The 13926-nt window shown below is 44.7% G+C and overlaps 1 protein-coding gene across 4 annotated transcripts; it reads right to left on the reverse strand.

The window, feature by feature from the left end:
* Positions 1-3945: 3945 nt before the first annotated feature.
* LOC124016536 (suppressor of cytokine signaling 7-like) lies at positions 3946-11508 on the reverse strand. Of its 4 annotated transcripts, XM_046332119.1 has the most exons (9): positions 9591-11508; positions 9301-9362; positions 9043-9147; positions 8189-8320; positions 7405-7553; positions 6963-7131; positions 5769-5897; positions 5315-5450; positions 3946-4940 (listed from the first exon to the last, which is right to left on the reverse strand). In XM_046332119.1, exons 1-9 carry the CDS (start codon positions 11120-11122, stop codon positions 4820-4822), a joined length of 2535 nt encoding a protein of 844 aa, XP_046188075.1. In that variant the 5' UTR covers positions 11123-11508; the 3' UTR covers positions 3946-4819. The 4 variants fall into 4 exon arrangements, with proteins under 4 accessions (XP_046188075.1, XP_046188077.1, XP_046188078.1 ...); XM_046332121.1 differs by lacking the exon at positions 9043-9147; XM_046332122.1 differs by lacking the exon at positions 8189-8320.
* Positions 11509-13926: the final 2418 nt, after the last annotated feature.

Genomic DNA, 13926 nt, shown 5'->3' on the forward strand with positions numbered 1-13926 from the left:
TTTCTTTAACATAGACCAAATTGTTTTACGAAGTACAATGTAATATAAATACCAATGTTTTAATTCCTACCCACCGCTCATGACGACACTCGCTCTCCGTGAGCCTTCAAGAGCAAGCCCCTGGAAGATTCCGCCCACGCTCATGGACCAATCCACGCGCTATTGTTGAATGAAGGAAGCCCAGGCCAGCCAATAGACGCGAGCTCTCAATGTGATTGAAATTCAATTTTGCCAATGAAAAACATGAAACCTCACACAACCGTCGACGGACACTATTTTAACCAATGGAGTATATAGATTATGGTCAATGGGGTGGGTTTTAAGGGAAAAGGTGGACCAGGCAAAGGGCCTATTATACTGGTTTTACATTTAAATGACGTCTATAATGTCCAATAAGAGCTCTATGGGACAAATCGGTCAAACTCAGAATGACATCCATTTTGATCAATGAGCTTGTTGTAAGCCATTTGAATCAGATACTACCTACGACAAAAGCACAGATAAAGTATGTTATTAGAATGGATAGGCTATACTTAGTCTGTCATAGTCAACACACAATAAGGCTTACGGATGACGAGGTATGAAGACAGTGCTGATAAGGGCACAGGGCAAGCTGTTACAAACTCGTTTCTGTCACTCAAACTAAATTACAGCTGATCTGTAGTGATGTAGATCCTCAGGTAATCTATAGTAATAACATGTTTTCTAAATACTCACCTACACCTATGTGAATATCCCAGTCATTAGTCATCTTTTACAGGTGTAGTAGCGCGATCATTGAGTGCATGCAAAATAGGCTTATTATGCACGATTATCAAGCTTGCAAAATTCTGTCTAAGGGAACTATCAGACGTGTATACATGCTTATTAAAACACTATAGTACCACTTTGCACTAGCACCTGGTGGCCTACCATTTTAAGGCTGATTTGATATATGACATGGATAATACGCCTGTAGAGAAGGTGTATTCAAGTCTTACCCTACAAGGTCCGGAAGCCTGCAAGTGTTCTGTTCTACCCGATCATTCATTTTACTACCTCATCTAAATCAGTCCCTGATTAGAGGTGAACGATGAAAACAAGCAGTGGAACTGGCTTCAAGGTCCAGAGTTGAGTTTGATGGGTATAGAGTATGGGCAAGAATTTGAAACCAGTCAGCAACAAGAGACCAGTTCATGGTTAGGGTCATTTCCATTTCAACACAATCAGTAAAATAATTACACAAAAAAAATCAGCTCAGATTTTAAAATATCAAATAATTAAACCCTTAGTGTAGACCTGCTGGACCTTCTTATCCAATTTCCTATTTCAATATATAATCACAAACCCATTTGCACAACTGGATTCTCTCTATAGAGGCAAATCACCAATACTGCTGGCATAGTTAGATGCCAAGATCATGCGTTGTCCATCCATTAAGTTGGCCCCCAACAAGCATGTGTGTTTGAGCAGTCCTCATTCTCCTAAAATCATCCTTCCTGTGTGTGTGTGTGTGTGTGTGTGTGTGTGTGTGTGTGTGTGTGTGTGTGTGTGTGTGTGTGTGTGTGTGTGTGTGTGTGTGTGTGTGTGTGTGTGTGTGTGTGTGTGTGTGTGTGTGTGTGTGTGTGTGTGTGTGTGTGTGTGTGTGTGCGTGTGAATAGGATCACAATGAAAAAGGGGCACAATGAAATAAGCATATGTTTGGTAGGGGGGAACTAAAAAGCAAAGCAGTCAAAATTACAGGATGAGTTGATGTTTTTGTCAAGTGCAAGTGTTAAAAACTATTCTGTGTTAAGATTGACATTGCCATTATGCTTTGCATGCCTCTTGTCCCGACGATTATACAGCAGGGTGTGTGTTGTCATTGGTAGTTCAGTTATTAAGAGTGTATGATGGAGTAAAAAGATTTGACCTTGATGCTGTTTACACTACTACTTAATTATTACATCAGTCTGTATGGATTGAAAGGGCCATGTTCATCATTACCGCAAAAAACACCCACACAGGGAATTGACATACACTGAGTGTCCCAAACATTAGGATCAACTAGGGGCGGCAGGGTAGCCTAGTGGTTAGAGCGTTGGACTATGCGTTGGACTACCGGAAGGTTGCAAGTTCAAACCGCCGAGCTGACAAGGTACAAATCTGTCGTTCTGCCCCTGAACAGGCAGTTAACCCGCTGTTCCTAGGCCGTCATTGAAAATAAGAATTTGTTCTTAACTGACTTGCCTGGTTAAATAAAGGTAAAATAAAAAATAAATAAAATAAACTTCCTAAAATTGAGTTGTGCCTTCCCCTCCCTCCTCCCTCACGAAGGCCTGTATCAGTGGTCATGTGTCACTAGGTACAGTTGAAGTCGGAAGTTTACATACACTTAAGTTGGAGTCATTAAAACTCGTTTTTCTACCACTCCACAGATTTCTCATTAACAAACTATAGTTTTGGCAAGTCAGTTAGGACATCTATTTTGTGCATTTTACCAACATTTGTTGACAGACAGATTATTATTTCACTTATAATTCACTGTATTACAATTCCAGTGGGTCAGAAGTTTACATACACTAAGCTGACTGTGCCTTTAAACAGCTTGGAAAATTCCATAAAATGAAGCTTCTGACAGGCTAATTGACATCATTTGAGTCATTTGGAGGTGTACCCGTGGATGTATTTCAAGGCCTACCTTCAAACTCAGTGCCTCTTTGCTTGACATCATAGGAAAATCAAAAGAAATAGACCTCCACAAGTCTGGGTCATCCTTGGGAGAAATTTCCAAACACCCGAAGGTACCACGTTTATCTGTACAAACAATAGTATGCAAGTATAAACACCATGGGACCACACAACCATCATACTGCTCAGGAAGGAGACACGTCCTAGAGATTAATGTATTTTTTCCCCCCGAAAAGTGCAAATCAATCCCAGAACAACAGCAAAGTATATTATGAAGATGCTGGAGGAAACAGATACTAAAGTATCTATATTCACAGTCAAATGAGTCCTATATCGACATAACCTGAAAGGCCGCTCAGCAAGGAAGAAGCCACTGCTCCAATACTGCCATAAAAAGCCATATTACGGTTTGCAACTGCACATGGGGTCAAAGATCGTACTATTTGGAGAAATGTCCTCTGGTCTGATGGAACAGAAATATAACTATTTGGCCATAATGCAAGTCAAAGAACACCATCCCAACCGTGAAGCACGGGGGTGGCAGCATCATGTTGTGGGGGTGCTTTGCTGCAGGAGGGACTGGTGCACTTCACAAAATAGATGGCATCATGAGGCTGGAAAATTAGGTGGATATATTGAAGCAACATCTCAAGACATCAGTGAGGAAGCTTGGACGCAAATGGGTCTTCCAAATGGACAATGACCCCAAGCATACTTCCAAAGTTGTAGCAAAATCACATAAGGACAACAAAGTCAAAGTATTGGAGTGGCCATCAAAAAGCCCTGACCTCATCCTATAGAAGATTTGTGGGCAGAACTGAAAAAGCGTGTGAGCACGGAGGCCTATAAACCTGACTCAGTTACACCAGCTCTGTCAGGAGGAATGGGCCAAAATTCACCCAACGTATTGTGGGAAACTTGTGGAAGGCTACCTGAAACGTTTGACCCAAGTTAAACAATTTAAAGGCAACGCTACCAACTACTAATTGAGTGTATGTAAACTTCTGACCCACTGGGAATGTGATGAAAGAAATAAAAGCTGAAATAAATCATTCTCTACTATTATTCTGACATTTTACATTCTTAAAATAAAGTGGTGATCCTTACTGACCTCAGACAGGATTTTTTACTCAGATTAAATGTCAGGAATTGAGTTTAAATGTAAACTTCCGACTTCAACTCTATGTGTGGATTGAGGTGTGCATTGCCCTCAGAACAGTCTCAATTCGTTGGGGCATGGACTCTACAAGGTGTGAAGCGTGTTCCACAGGGATGCTGGACCATGTTGACTCCAAAGCTTCCCACAGTTTTGTTAAGTTGGGTGGATGTCCTTTGGGGCGATGGACCATTGTTGATACACACAGGAAACTGTTGAGCATGAAAAACCCAGCAGCGTTGCAGTTCTTGACACACTCAAACCGGTGCGCCTGGCACCTACTACCATTTTATTTCAGTCAATTAAAAATGATTGTGCAAAAGAGGGAAGCCATATTTTTTCTCTTTTACTGAAAATGCTGAGCCTGTGGCCAGCTTGGGGTACGGAGGAACAGAATGATGAGCAAGTTACAATCAGGGATTTTTTGACAATTAAAACCAACAAACAAAGATCAACCATGGCCTCCTGTGGGCCAATTGGAGTCCACAACAACCCTCATAGCAACAGGAGGGAAGAAAACAAGGACATTATGATAATTGGAAAAAATAGCAATACAAATGGACCAGTGCATCAACTTCAGTTCATAGGTACAGTGAATATCTGTCTAGGGATCGATTCAAAGTCTAGGTTCAAGTTGTTGTTGTTTTTTTTCAGGTTGTTTACAGGCTAGAAGAGTCCGTTCTCCTGTCCGTTCTCCTGTCCGTTCTCCTGTCCGTTCTCCTGTCCGTTCTCCTGTCCGTTCTCCTGTCCGTTCTCCTGTCCGTTCTCCTGTCCGTTCTCCTGTCCGTTCTCAATGAGGCTGTGTCCTTTTTTGTCCCTGCCCCATGTGTGCCCGCCGTATGGACAATTTTCCAGCATTCCACTTCTGTCCCTTTCTACTCTCATTGGTCAAAGTCAAGAGAAGGCATGGTCATCTGGATCCCTTTGACTGCAGCTGACTGGATACAGAGGGTGCCCGAGGACTTTGATTGGCTGATGCTGGAAGACTGGCAGACCAGCAGACACCTCTTCCAGTTACGTCTGAGACTCGGCCTCTTGTTCTACTCCAGCCCCTGGTCGAATGCTCTTGATTGACAGGTACATCTCTTCCTCTGCATCGTAGTAGTAGAACTTCCTCAGGTACATGATCAGTGGTCTGGAGAGGGAGAGGTCAAATGCAGAAAGATGCCTTTACGTTATGTTTAGCATGCGAGGTCGTATTCTCCCTGTGTATAACACTCTCCGTAAAAGAAAGGAAACTGATGAGGATGATGATGGATTGCATTAAAGTACAGCTGCTTTTTATAGCACTTTTCACTTGGTCTCAAAGCGCATCATCCATGTCTAGTCTGTCAGCAATCAAGGATTATTTCCTTGATTTATTTATCTAGACTAAAATAATATGCTGAGGCATTTCTGTCAAAGCTCGGGAGAGAATGCTATTTCACAAACAACTATTTCCAAGAAAACAAATACAAGGTTAAAATGAATGACTAAATAAATATTTGGGTAAATTGAGTATGGCAGTACTTGGGCAGCGGCAGCTCCTGGATGTGGTCGATGCGGACCATTTGTCTGATACAGAAGCGGCAGAGGTGCTGCAGGGACTTGACGTTGCTGAACCGGGACACTGGGTAGAGCAGCTGCACCGGGGTAGGGGGGAGCCCTGGAACACACACACACATTCGATGCACACACACACACACACACACACACACACACACACACACACACACACACACACACACACACACACACACACACACACACACACACACACACACACACACACACACACACACACACACACACACACACACACACACACACACACACAAATGAGCACAAACAACCGATACAGATGCTCGTAACCTCTCAGCAACCTTGTATGCTATGCTTACTGTCATTCCAACCACTACACTATGTGGTAGTTCACATAAACATCTAATTGGTTAGGCCGTGTAGGAATGGGGGCCGTTTTTACCTGGCACACGTGATCGCAGGAAGTAGAGGAATTTTCCATTCTTGGAGTGCATGATGGCTCGCTCGATAAACTCCACCACAGAATGACATCGGTCCTCAAACTTGGGGTGACACCACAAGCTGAATGTCCCTATAGATGGAGACATGGAAGGGACACACCACTGAAGGTTACACTGAACACTTACACGTACATACCATTTAAAGGGGAATGAAATAGAACCTTGTGGTACCACTTTATTTAAAGTGTTCAGGTATAACGCTTTATTACTTGTTATAAGCACGTATCATATCATATATCAAACTTGTTTTTCTCATCTAACCCATGGGTTGGGTGGCTGATATGTGGTGTATGTGTAAAAACATAAATAGAATTGACTGCATGCTTTCTGTCTGTTATATATTTACACTGCATGATGAATGTGTCTGTATGTGAGTAAATCCCATTAGAAGTGCTTTATGCCTATGCCATGTATATATGCGAGCATGTCTTTGTCGTTCACCCAATTTGTGTGCGGGTGACTCACCGTGTTGCTCTGTGTGCGTGTGTGTGTCTGTGTGAGTGCATGTGTGTGTGTGCCTGCCTTCGTGTGTGTATGTGTGTCAATAAACATACTGACTGAGTGAGTAGCTACAACATTTATATTTGTGTGATTGACTGACTGTGTGCGTGTTTCTGCGTATTTACAGTACACAGGACTCACCACTGTAGTGCTCCATGCGCGTGTGGTGTGTGTAACTCACCCCTGTAGTGCTCCATGAGTGTGTGGTGTGTGTAACTCACCCCTGTAGTGCTCCATGAGCGTGTGGTGTGTGTAACTCACCCCTCTAGTGCTCCATGAGCATGTGGTGTGTGTAACTCACTCCTGTAGTGCTCCATGAGCGTGTGATGTGTGTAATTCACCTCTGTAGTGCTCCATGCGTCTGTAGTGCTCCATGCGTGTGTGGTGTGTGTAACTCACTCCTGTAGTGCTCCATGAGCGTGTGGTGTGTGTAATTCACCTCTGTAGTGCTCCATGCGTCTGTAGTGCTCCATGAGCGTGTGGTGTGTGTAACTCACTCCTGTAGTGCTCCATGAGCGTGTGGTGTGTGTAATTCACCTCTGTAGTGCTCCATGCGTCTGTAGTGCTCCATGAGCGTGTGATGTGTGTAACTCACCCCTGTAGTGCTCCATGAGCGTGTGATGTGTGTAACTCACCTCTGTAGTGCTCCATGCGCGTATGGTGTGTGACTCCCTGGGAGCGGAAGCTGAGGCTGAGGATGTAGCGGGGGTCAGAACTGTCCCTCACCAGGAACGCCCCGTCAGGCTTCCCCTTCAACTTCATCTCTGCATCTTCCCAGTTCATAGGACCCCAGTACCAGCCACACTGGGGATAGACATGTAGGTGATTATGAACAAATATCATAGAAACATACACACACACACACCATCGGTAGAATCAAATATAAACGTAGAACTGAATGAATGTCATGAAGAAGTTTTCATCAATTAAAGGTTTGTTATCACACACCCACCAAGGCAGTTATCATCAATTAAATATTTGTACCTATTTGTTAGTATGTAACCCAATTGATTAGTAGTGAGTCTATATTCAGTCAGTATGTATGTGTATGTGTGTCGTTGAGTGGGTCGCAATTACCTTTTCCAGCTCTCTCAGACTAGCGGTGAAGTTGCTGGCCTCAGGCCGCCTCAGAGGACAGAGCCTTGGGGGCGGGGCCAACCTGGAAGAGGGAGGAGCTGAGAGGAGCTGTGAAGAGGTGGAGTGAGGCAGGGCCCGGAGGAATGCATCTGAAACAAATAGAGAAATATTCAGCGAGACACAGTGATATGAATGTGTAGCCCAAACCATTACATTTGGCATAAATGGGAGTTGCAAGAAAGTTCAAGTCACACGCATAGATCTCAAGTTAGGACTTGTTACTAATAGATGATAACGGTGTTCAATTTGAGCAAGACTGCTTAGACAGACCAGGTGCCACAAATACTAATTCTCAAGACATATAATAAAAAAGATCAGACAAGCATTGGTTCGCGACCGCACACCTTCACGATTCATTTCCACGCAGATTGGTCTGTATAGTCTTTCCTGAATACAAGCACTTACAGTATTTGACCTGAGGGCAAATATACAACCTTCACCCCAACACGCGAGTGTCACAACATATCACTCTACGAACTTAGGCATTGGCCAACAGACACACAGGTTATATGTTACCTATATATTCAGAACTGAAGATGTTATACATGTTTATGATTACTGATATATTCACACATGTTTATAAATACAGCATTATAAATATATCATATTGGTACTGTTTTGTATTATGGTCTTTTCGGAGTCTTAGCTCTGGCCATTACGTGCTCTATTACCACACCGTCCGCCCGTTTGCCCCATGCACAGCTCCTGCTCTCTGGTGTCTTACCATTGAGGCTGATACTATGCTGGATGGTGGCATGGGAGGGATGAGGAGGAGGAAGAGGCAGGGGGAGGGACTGTAGGGAGGCCCCCATAACACCCACTAGGAAAGGACCAGGCTGCGGCCCACCTATGTCATCTGGAACAGAGCAGGGGGGGGAAGGGGAGGTTTCAGACCAGGGAGGGGTCTAGATCACAGGCTTTCTCAACTCCTCTCCTCTGGACCCACTGTGATGTGAAGTTTTCATCTCAACTTTTTTTTTTTTGCACTGTTCGTTTTTTGATACATGTTTTTATTTATTGAAATGTACTCCTTGAAGTATTCGGGGGGTAATTAACAAATCAAAACGACATCCGATGTAATTTTATATTTTTAGGTTGCCAGAAATGGGTGATTCAACGTGACATTCAGTAACTTGGTTTGTCCTTGTACCACTGCTTGGCTGAACATTCAATTCTGATAGGTCAAGAGGGTGGGTCCCCAGGATCGATGTTGAGAAACGCTGGTCTATAAAGGCCACAATACAACAGTCCCTCGGACTTATGGCTGTCGATGTGAGTGTTGCCGTGGGGATCAGAGATGGTGTAAAGCTATTAGGCTCTCCGTCACCATAGAACAGAATGGGTATGTTTACATACTGTGATATTGCTTTCAGGAGAGGGAGGTAATAAGGTGGCTATAGGACAGTAGGGTGAGTGAGGGTGTGCAGGAATCATTTTTAGCGTTTGCGTTTGCATTCAGGTAGAAACATAGGCAAAAGAGATGCGTGCAAGTAAGGGAGAGACACAGAGAGAAATAGACTACTCTACAGAGACACACATGGAAAGAAAGGACAGAGAGAAAGAAAGGAGGTAAAGTACCTAATAGACTGAGACTTCTGCGTGGCGGAGGTGGAGGCGTGGGAGGGTGCCGAGTGTTCGCTCCTCTCCTCGAAATATCCACATCCACCAATGAAACAGTCTCACCTGCACCCAGAAATGGAAAGGAGGAAAGAGAAAGAGAGAGAGAGGGAATTGTGAGACAGGAAATGATAGAGGAAGAGAGTGATGCCACTAAAGAGACATGAGTTCTTGGACTAGAGTTTGCCTCTTCAGCCAAGAAATGGCAGAGCCCCTTACCGGTGAAAGGAGCAAAGGAAGCAGGAGAGAAGGCACTTTGGGCCCTGGTCATTCTGGGTTGGCTGTGGCAAGAGAAAGACAGCAAAATAGGAATGAAATAAGTTATAGAGGGATGGAATATAGAGGTGATCGGGTGAAAAATAGATATTAGTTAGGCAGCCGAGATTTAGAAGAAACAAAAACAGATTTTGAAAATATTCTGACAGTTATGGGTCTATAATATCCTGATATAAATTATAGGCATATAATCAGTAATTACTCACGATGCTTAAAAGTGTTGAAGTCCTTACCTGTCCACGTCATGCTCCCCACCACTTCCACTGGCCATGTCCGTCAGACTTCCAGCGGAAGAGATTGAAAAGGCCACTGATGGCCTCTTATCCAGAAGGCTATTGGAACCACTACAGCTTTTAGTTCTGAAAAGTTTACTCAGGCGTATTTTAAGTGAGCCCTTTCTGGACTTCCCTGGAACTTTTAGTGTTTTCTCTCCGTCGCTTCCCCGACCGTTTGGAGTCCGGGGCGCACTGACGCACTTGTCTGCCCGCTTCCGGGGTGTTGATGCCTGGCTAGGGTTTGGACTGACAGGTCGGTCCGAGCTTGGTGTAGCCGCAGAGGCCCCAGGTAATTTCGACACCTCCGGATTCTGTTCTGTATCTCCCGGGCTCTGTTGAGTTGGGTTAGGTGCGTTTCCATGCAGGCTACATACTTGTGCGTCACCGTGCGCCGACGGACAAGGTTCTCCAGCCACCCCTTCCATCTGTCTAGTCAACTCTGCTTGAAAGCTACTGAGAGAAAATGCACCGGACATCTTTTGAACTCTACGTGCTCGACTTTCATCCGAATCGTCGTCCGGGCAGCCAGTGATACCCAGGCTGGCCACGTCCCCAGTCCCCAGCCCCTCCAGAACCAACAAAGCATCGCTAGTCTCAGTCGGGTCATCCCCATGCCCCATCCCCGCCGGTGCCGGCCCATGTGCACCCTGACACGAGCACTGTGGCATCTCCCCGTCCTTGAATAATATCTTGGGTACCGCGCCGAGCCCCAGCTCCCCGAACCTTCTGGCCAGGTCGAACACTGGGCCGCTGGGCAGTTCCCCGGTTGTGCACCCCCATTTCGACTCTATCATGGTGAGAGGATTGGATTTATCCGATAAGGGAGGCCAGTCTAATGGGTTGGTGATCAAACGGTGCCGATGACATAGCTCACCTCCCTCGATATCGGCAGCAACAGTGGATAATGCCACCCGGGGATGCAGACCCCAGCTCCGGGACAGATGGTTCTGCTGTTGCGTGTCGCCGGCGCTGAGCGTATTGTTATTGATGCCTCCGCTTAGGTCGGAGACAGAGCCGGAGCTCTTGTCCAAACCAATATGTTCCCTCGACTGATTCCGACCGTCGGATTCACGGTCTAAAATCTCCTCACCATCCCTCAATATGTTAGGAAACACAAGGAGCTGAGGCCGTAAGCCGCCTCTGTGAGCGAACTCAAAGCCCTTGGCCTCCATAGCGCTCTGTGGAGGAAGAGTAATAGGCACCGAAGGTCTAGTTGCCATCACCCCGGTGTCAGGTGCCGCCGTTCCGCAGCTCTGTTGTGCATTGTTCAGCGAAGAGAGATGCCCGGAATGCGCGAGGCCTGTCTTGGGATCTCGGGAGAATTCCAAGCCCCCTTTCATGTTGCTATGAGCCAAGACCTCTTTACCGAGTCCTGCCACCACTCCACCCGACGACAGATTCCCATTCTCCTCGTCTAAGCGGTCATCCTCGGCCGCGGAAACCAGGCGCATCAAGACAAAATCGGGAGACATATCTTGCGCGTTGTTCATAATTATTCCTCAATTCACGAAAGGGAATAAACGATTTCAACGCTTCACATAGCTACCGCCGTTTGATGGATCCCCGTTGTCATATAATGAAGAAAGGCCAAAGCGCTATCTACCATAAATAGGCTACGAGCGAATAAACTATTTAAAGCGTTCTTTCATTATCGCACAGATAAGCGCCTACAAAAAAACGACATCCATTTCTATTCTAACGAAGACCGAGCGAGTGGACGCATAAATATATCCAGCTTGTTGTTGTAAGCAGTCGAACCCCGGGGTCAAACATACGGTCTCATTTGTTAGAATAAAAAGCCTCACAAGTCTGACCACTCTCTTTCTCTCGCTATCTCTATCTCTCTCATGTTCACAGCGAAGCCCCACCCGCTCCCTCACTTCCGCAAATCCTATGCGTTCGTTCTGTGTTCAGTGTGTCCCTAGTCTCCCTCTCCCTCCCCCCATTTCTCTCTCCCTGTAGCGTGAAGTGATGAGAGAGAGAAATCAAATAAAAGTTTATTGGTCGCATACATAGATCTGCAGATGTTATCGCAGGTGCAGCGAAATGCTTGTGTGTTTCTAGCTCCAACAGTGCAGTTATATCTAGCGATACAGAAAAATACACACAAAATAACACAAATAATTAATCATTTCAGAATGCTGGGCTACTTTGCAATTAGTGACATGCATAGTAGCCTAAATATTACAACATCCAAATTGTTCCAATTATTGACACTGATTGGGGGAAATTAATTCCATACAAGACTACATTTGTTGTTGCTGAATTTTATTGATTGATGGCTGTATAATAGGCTACGGATTGATTAGTTGCAAGAATCAGCATGGTAATAACACCCCTAATAGCTTAGGCAATAATAAACATTTAGTATTCAAGGCCTATTTTGAATTCACTGCACGTCTTAGGAAATGATAGGACGACTTCAACAAATTAGTCCATTATTTTATCCGGTGCACAGAATAAAAATCTGACCACTTGTGCCAATGGCTGTGGGCAGTGCTGGGCACCTGATCTGCTCAGTCTGTTCTTGGCATCTCACCGCCCAGTCTTCGCCAACTTAAAAGCTGTGTCAATTTCAGTTCAATTTGGCTCGGGAAGAAACAATCTAACATTGTGCTATTAAAGTGACTAAGGAAATTAGCGGAGGAAAAATAAGAAATAAAGATTCGGAATCTATTCTATTCCAGACTGTGCCACATCATCAACACTTCCTGAACGAGAGTCATCACACAGGCCCTCACACTCTGGGACTGCACTTGACGTGACTGCACTTAAAAACATACATCTGGTGATTCAGCAATCCACGTGTCACTTGTAAAATGTAATGTCATAGAATAGAACAGGATAGAATCTCAAGTCCATCAATTCATTTGCAAAAGATAAATCATCAATGCATGGGCGTTTATAATTAGACCTCTCCCATCATAACCATTTGACTTCCACTTGTAGCCTGCTAGATTCAGAGGAGTGGCCTCCTCGACTGCACTCATTGTTCCCCAATTAAAGTGATAAGACATGATTTGGGAATTCTAGAGCCTTCCATCAAGAGCGAGCAGCACTGTCCTGAGCTTGACAACCTACATTTCAGCAATGCCTATCTGCCCTGGTTGGATACCCCATTTTGGATTTCAGGATGCTATCAATTTCCTCCACTTGTCGTATACAATATACATACCACCTTGCAGACAAAGGATGACAAAAGGTTTTCACCCATAAATCATGACTCATTCAATCCGTTGTAAAAAAAGATTGTATTTTTTATTTACATCTCTCAACCAGAAGGTGGTGCTACAGGCCACCAATGATGGTAAACTCACTGAAGCCCAGTTTAATACAAATGATCATCGTAGAATGGATGGACAGACATTTCATTCTTGATGAGTGCTAGCTAGTATGTAAACACATATATTTAAGTCAATGAGATGGTGCAAGGTAATGCATTATCATGATCACAGATAATTTTTAATTCAAGCTGCATATACAGGTAATGTTGGGCAGGGCTGGCAACACAAGGGGCTGAAAATGCACATATGCACAACAATGAAATGGCTTGCTTATCAAGGGTCATTTTAAACAGAGTCCTGATTGTGAGATTTGCATTGCCATTGAGTCCCAATTGTGAGATTTAAATGGATGTATACATAAACACAGACTATGCACGGATCATTTGGTATCAACATTTACAAGCAGGCTTATTCTGTATTACTATGAACCAATTCCCAACTACCTACAGTAAAAGCACAGGCACATGTGAACACACACACACACACACACACACACACACACACACACACACACACACACACACACACACACACACACACACACACACACACACACACACACACACACACACACACACACACACACACACACACACACACACACACACACACACACACACACACACATCTGTGCAGCCTCATTGTCTTTCCCACACCACTGCAGAACCTCCCCTGCTCTGCAGTCCTGGGTGGGGGTAGGCGACCCACAGGAATGGATGAAAATTCTCAGAAGCCCGTTGCCATGGCACCGAATAAAGGATGTGCCTGCATCACCCAGAGCCTGGAGTTGTCTGCTCCATCACTGAGATATAAGAAGGGGTGGGAGGTGTCTCTCTCTCTCTCTCGCTCCCTCTCACACACACAAACACTCCCTCTCTCTCCTTCTCTCCCACACACCCTCCTTCCCTCATTCGTAGTGATGATGAATACTGAATCGTATGATAAGGGAGATTCCCATTTTATAGCCACACATGACGACACTCAATGTGAATCTATCTCCACCTGTTCGC

Source organism: Oncorhynchus gorbuscha, linkage group LG26 (assembly GCF_021184085.1).
Source record: "Oncorhynchus gorbuscha isolate QuinsamMale2020 ecotype Even-year linkage group LG26, OgorEven_v1.0, whole genome shotgun sequence".
Taxonomy (NCBI): domain Eukaryota; kingdom Metazoa; phylum Chordata; class Actinopteri; order Salmoniformes; family Salmonidae; genus Oncorhynchus; species Oncorhynchus gorbuscha.

Bases quoted from the DNA above. Each gene is read 5' to 3' on its own strand.
- LOC124016536 (XM_046332119.1), bottom strand. From the start codon at position 11,122: ATGAACAACGCGCAAGATATGTCTCCCGATTTTGTCTTGATGCGCCTG. The intron at 9,148-9,300 runs GTAAGGGGCTCT...TTCTGGGTGCAG, and splicing joins TTCCTTTGCTCCTTTCACCG to GTGAGACTGTTTCATTGGTG. The intron at 5,898-6,962 runs GTGAGTTACACA...CTCCATCTATAG, and splicing joins GCGCATGGAGCACTACAGAG to GGACATTCAGCTTGTGGTGT.